The 5610-nt window shown below is 41.2% G+C and overlaps 1 protein-coding gene across 1 annotated transcript in view; it reads right to left on the bottom strand.

Annotated features, from left to right (window-relative positions):
* Nucleotides 1–5610, bottom strand: part of LOC106478143 (rab GTPase-activating protein 1-like) — a 59901-nt gene that overhangs the window by 27268 nt on the left and 27023 nt on the right. Inside the window, exon 9 of the mRNA XM_013938661.2 lies at nucleotides 203–289. Within this exon, the coding sequence (XP_013794115.2) occupies nucleotides 203–289 (87 nt within the window). The remainder of the gene's footprint in view (nucleotides 1–202; nucleotides 290–5610) is intronic.

The raw sequence follows: 5610 nt of genomic DNA, 5'->3' as shown, positions 1-5610 counted from the left end.
TCCATAAAGAACAGTACTGAAGAATAACTATTTATTAAGCTTTCTCTTTGCAAGTATACCACATTCCAGATACAATAAACTCAATACACACAATGCAGTCTACTTCTGCCTCTGACGTTTTGTAAACAATTTCTTTTAGACATCTGCATGACCCTATCTAATTTACAACTGCAACTAATATAACAATAATTTCATCTCCTACCTTTAACCTCTCTACTGGATCTTCTTCCTGTTTCTGTTCTTCTCTCATTGCTGCAAATTCCTTTTCATATTTTTTAATTCTTTTGACCTAAAATTTTCATTATATAATTACATTTAAGAACAAGGGTATGTGAGAGTATATATTGCAAGCTGGATAAATTCATTTCTATTGAAGTGAAAACAATGGTAAATTCAAAGCAATTTCAAGATATTCATCCAAAATATTTTATTTACCTTAGAATTTGGTAAAATAATAAAATAAAAATTAGTACATACCATAACAATTAAAAATGCATAAAATTTTCAGAATGGGAAAAATGAAAGATTACATTTCATTCTTCTTTTCAAAAGTACAATAATTTCAGTGTAAATTTATTTGTAAACTGTGATTTCAATGGTGACCTGAGCACTTTTTTAAGTATGAGAATAAACTTAATACACTGGCAATAAATATGTGATAAAGGCTACAAAGCAACAACAAAATGGTATGATATTGGGATTTTTCTTATAATATATAACTAAGTATATGTTGAAGTATAAAGAAAATCATTGTAAATTTGTGCTATAGTCTGTAATAAAAGCTTGAAAAAAATTAAAGTGTAAATGTACAAGGCTGTATCTTCAAGTACCTACTAAAAATTGTGAGTCACAAAAAAGGTAATGAGGTTACTGATATTACCACTATTTATCAATCTGTTCTTCACAATTTCAAACTCTTAATATTGAAAGTTATAATTTTCCTATACTGAAAATGTATTTCCAATAGGTACTTACCTCCTGACACAAGATTAGATATTCTAGTTCAGTGCTGCCCTCTATATTCGAATATTTTCTTTACGCATGCCACAAGCCTTCTGCTTCCCCAAAGATTCCAAGATGTGTCTCATTCAAATCATCATGCGTCACTTCTCCACCAAAATGATCATGACGTGACGCATGTGACTCCTTCTATGTACTCCCCCTACCAAACCATCATTTCGATGTTTGGCAGAAGATGTAAGCACCAGAGGAAACTGGAGAAGAAGTACCCCCCCCCCCCTAAGACGTGTCTGAAAGATACCTCTGAAAATGAGAGAGTCAGATCTGAAGACCAGATGAGGGGAACCACACCACTTCTGGGCCAGGTATACTCTTCACCCATCTGTGAAATTTGTAGGAGATAAGGGCAGAAAATGAGAGGAGCACATCCAAGTGGGAAAGAACTGTGGCAGAACAGTGATCCTGGCTATATAAATATAATGTAACTCAATCCCACAAATAGAAAAGTGGGTAAAACAAAGGATGTGCCCCTAGATGTACAGTGGCTAGGGTGCGACGGACCATACTAGGTAAGTCAACTACATCCAAAACCTGCCTGCAGGGTACTGACATCCATGCTAGGGTAGGATGGGGATCATACCATCTTCACTACAAATCCAAGAAACCGGGGGATTGAGAACCACTCTAACTCTTGGGTATAACACAAGTATTAGCTCTAGGCTATTGATTCGAGAACATGACATCTGGTATTGAAAGGATGTCTACCATATGCAATCAACTACCCCAACCATGAAACAGACCAGGATCATCTAAATGGCAATAACATCTCCATAAGAAGATAGGACAAGGGATAGCAAAAGGACAGAACTGGAACAATCTCACATACCACCTCTGTGACTCACAACACAGACGGAGGAAATTGAGGGAGGAGGACAGACAACCCAAAACATATGTGAGGACTTATGTTGCTTGGTTCTACTCTAAATCCAAAATCTGCTTGCGGGGTACCAACATCCATGTGAGGGTACGATGAGAGCTCCCAATCTAAGGGGTGAACTACATTTTGATGTCTCACAGATAGGACAATAGCACATCAACTACACCCGCAGAACACCACTTCCCTACTCTGCACTGAATGGTTATAGCCATCTTTATGTGGAACCTATTCAGGAGGGTGCCTCCATGGTCAACCACCCCAGTGGCTTGGAACTGGAAAGTGGTAAGGACTCCCATACTCCACTAGAAGGAAGGAGGGTGAAAAAGTGGTGGAGAGTCCAGAGGAACGTCATCACCGGAGACAGTGCAATGGGTGACCATGAAACTCTATTCTGAAAAGCATACCATACCAAGCTATTTACTACGGGCATGGCAGGGATGGGCAGCTCTCCTCTTCTGCTTTGCCCAAGCAGTCCATGCCCGAAATGGGCATGTTTATGAAGCAATAATATTGCAAGATTATTCACCTACAAGCAATCTTGTGGAACACCCATTTCCACAGTGAGCATTGCAAAGCCATGGAATGTAAAGTGTGAATCAACATGGCTGGACAGTATGAATTTCAAGTAAATAGCATACCTGGTCAAGCACCATTTGCCACACAGTGGGATCCATAAGATAGGAAATAAAAGAAAGACCTCTGAAAGGAAAAGTATCAATATAAACTTATCCAGTCAAAGTCGCACCAAATCATGAAAAATGGCCACAAGCAGAAGACGAAGAAGAAAGCACAATATAAAATAAATAATGGAAGATGAATGAATTACGTGTAGTCCACATGCCCTACTGAAGAATTTCCTCTAAAAGAAGATGAAGATGAGATGTCAGAGAAAAGATAAGGTGTCAGATTTGATGAAAAGACACTTGGAACAAAGTACAGAAGGACATGAGAGGAATAAGCCAAACAAAACAAAAGCCAAACTCAATTAGTGAGGGTAGGAGGAGAAAGATCACAAACAGAGGACAGTTACCATGGGAATATGGAAGTGGGAATGTGCACCACAGATGGAAGCCGTGCATACAACACTGAAGAGCATGTACAGGGCATAGAAGGCTATTCGGATCAGGCCTAGGACAAGGTAGGAAATGGAAAAAAAGGAAATCAGCAGAAAGGAGGAGGTACCCTCCCGCACTGCTGAGGTTTGATGGAGGAAAGAACGATGTGGAAAAGCAGAAGATATGTATGAAGATAGAGTACGTGAAACATCAATGACAAACAAATCCAACTACCAATACCCACTGGCCAATAAGAGAAGGAAATAAGTCTGAAAGGAAAAGTGAGACAAGGAGCATGTAAAAATTGGTTCAAATGGAGGAATACATGGATATCCCAGTACAGAAGAGCAGCCCGCCATGGAGAACAACTAATCTGGTAAGAACAGAACAACAGGGTAAGTGTAGGAGAGGAAAACATGATGGTATTGGGAAAAAATGGTAGGTGTGAGAGAAAGTCACTCGATAACTGGAAATCAAGGAGACAGAGGAACCCCATTGAAAAAGCCAAGTAAGAATTCCGCAATGTGAGTAACAGTGGGCCAAACAGCCATAAGTCCCCAGCCCAGAGACCAATGGCAGAAAACGTTCCATTGACACTAATAAAGTTCCATGGAGAAAGGGCTGATGGAATGGGCAAGAAGGGAAGTTACACTTTGGGATAATCCTGATCTCCTCCTGAAGGACTGGATAAAAACCAAGCATAAAGACAGAGGACAGGAAGAATGGGATGAAGCACCGATGACCGAGTTTGTTGAAGAAGGGAAGGAGACAGAGGAAGGAGTAGAAGAGGGGTATGGTGGAACTGGAGAATGCGTGGAAACTACAACAGAGCTGCCCAGTAAGAAGCAATCAAAAGGATGGATGATCTAAATCCCCTGGAGAAGGAGTCGAATGGGAGGATAACATCTAGGAATTTATCGATCCAATCCTGACTGAAGGCATCGACAGTCAGGGTAAGTGGATGAGGGATTTGAGAGCAAAACAGAGGGAGTTTGTGGTTGAGGGATATGACAAATGCATTGATGTGAGGAATACCCCAATGAAGGCAAAGCCACTGAATAACCACAGGATCAAGAGACCATTCCATCAGATAGAGTCTGTCTGAATGGGAAGGATGATCTGCAACATGATGGGAAGCACCCAGAACCTAACACGCCATGATATGGATATCCTGCACATGGTCCAGAAAAGAAGGTCCAATGTGTGAAAACATAGGGATTAAGAATGGGTGCCACCCTGTAACTGAGGTAAGCAACTACTGTGGAATTATCAGGATGAATCATGACTAGATGATGTCTGACCCAATGGAGGAAACAATCCAAGGCCCGACAAACTGCAAGAGGCTCCAGCATGGATTTGAAAAAACTTCTTGGCCATAAACCAACACCTTGAAGCTTCCCAGTGAGCGACCCACACCCCCCAATCCTTAAAGGCAAGTGTCCATAAAAAGATGTAAATTAAACTAGGAGGAGAAAGCAGGACACCAGCCGATGTGTAGGGTACGTCCATCCACCAATGCAGATTGCAGACTATGGTAGGAAGAGTAGTAAGAGCCTGCAAAGGAACCTGTGCAAGAGACCATTAGTGGTGAAGAGCTCACATATGAGCCTGACCCAAGAGGATAAGTGTACCAATGGAAGACTACATCCCCAAAAACAATAGAACCTTGTGAGCTGTAAAAGAGGGAGCAGAATGAGTGTGGAACTGAAAGCTCCAATGAAGTCGATCAAAGAAAAGCTTGAACTACTTGACAAAAACATACGAAGCTGAAGCAAGACCAAAGGGTAGTATGCAGAGCTGATAAATCACCCCTCAAAGGTCCAACCAAAGTTATCATCAAGACAACCAAGTTAACATTATATGTAAGTAAACAGTTACGTCATCCATCTCGGTCATCTATAAACGTGGAGAAAATGCCCACCTGAGGGTGAGATACAACTCCATGGTAAAATGAGAGAAATTAAGAAAAGGAATGATGCAGGACACTCTATGACAGACCACCAGTCTCCAGTTGTCATGGGAACAACCAACATCTTGGAATAAAATCTGTGAAAAATAATTCACAGTTTCAAAGGCATGTTGAAACAAAAGTTCTTGAACAGCCTCTGCCTGATGCTGGCTGGGAATGGGATCCTGAGGTAGAGAGAAGGAATGGGTATCTGTGACAAAGGAAGAGGGGAAAGGGGTTGGAGGCCAAGTCCATCCCAGGGAATCCAATTAACCTACAGAACTGTGATGAAATATTGCCACAGGACAACAAAGTCACACAGTCGAGCTTCCACTGGACTGGAACCCCCCTGGTAGTCACCGGTACTGTCGTCATCATGCCGATCTATGTTGCAGAAAACAACAAAATTCGGAACCCTGGAAGAAGGAATAGGTAAGAACTGAGGGGACTAGGATGGGAAACAGGAATAGAGCTTGTCATGATTCTGACTGCAATCAACAAGAAACCCAAAAAGAAAAAGATAGTGTGATGATGCAGGGATTCCACACATAATTCGAAAGTGCCTGGGATATGGTTGAAAAGAAGGGCTAAATGGAACACCCTGAGATAAGTGGACAGCCAACAAACCTGTGACAAAGCCGTATCATGACCCAGAAGATCCCAACAATAGGAGAAACCACATGAGGAAGGTGAGAGATTATCGCTTAGAA

Source organism: Limulus polyphemus, unplaced genomic scaffold (genome assembly GCF_000517525.1).
Source record: "Limulus polyphemus unplaced genomic scaffold, Limulus_polyphemus-2.1.2 Scaffold184, whole genome shotgun sequence".
NCBI classification, from domain to species: domain Eukaryota; kingdom Metazoa; phylum Arthropoda; class Merostomata; order Xiphosura; family Limulidae; genus Limulus; species Limulus polyphemus.
Note: the sequence above shows the minus strand (reverse complement) of the source record. Positions and strands in the feature narration are given on the sequence as shown.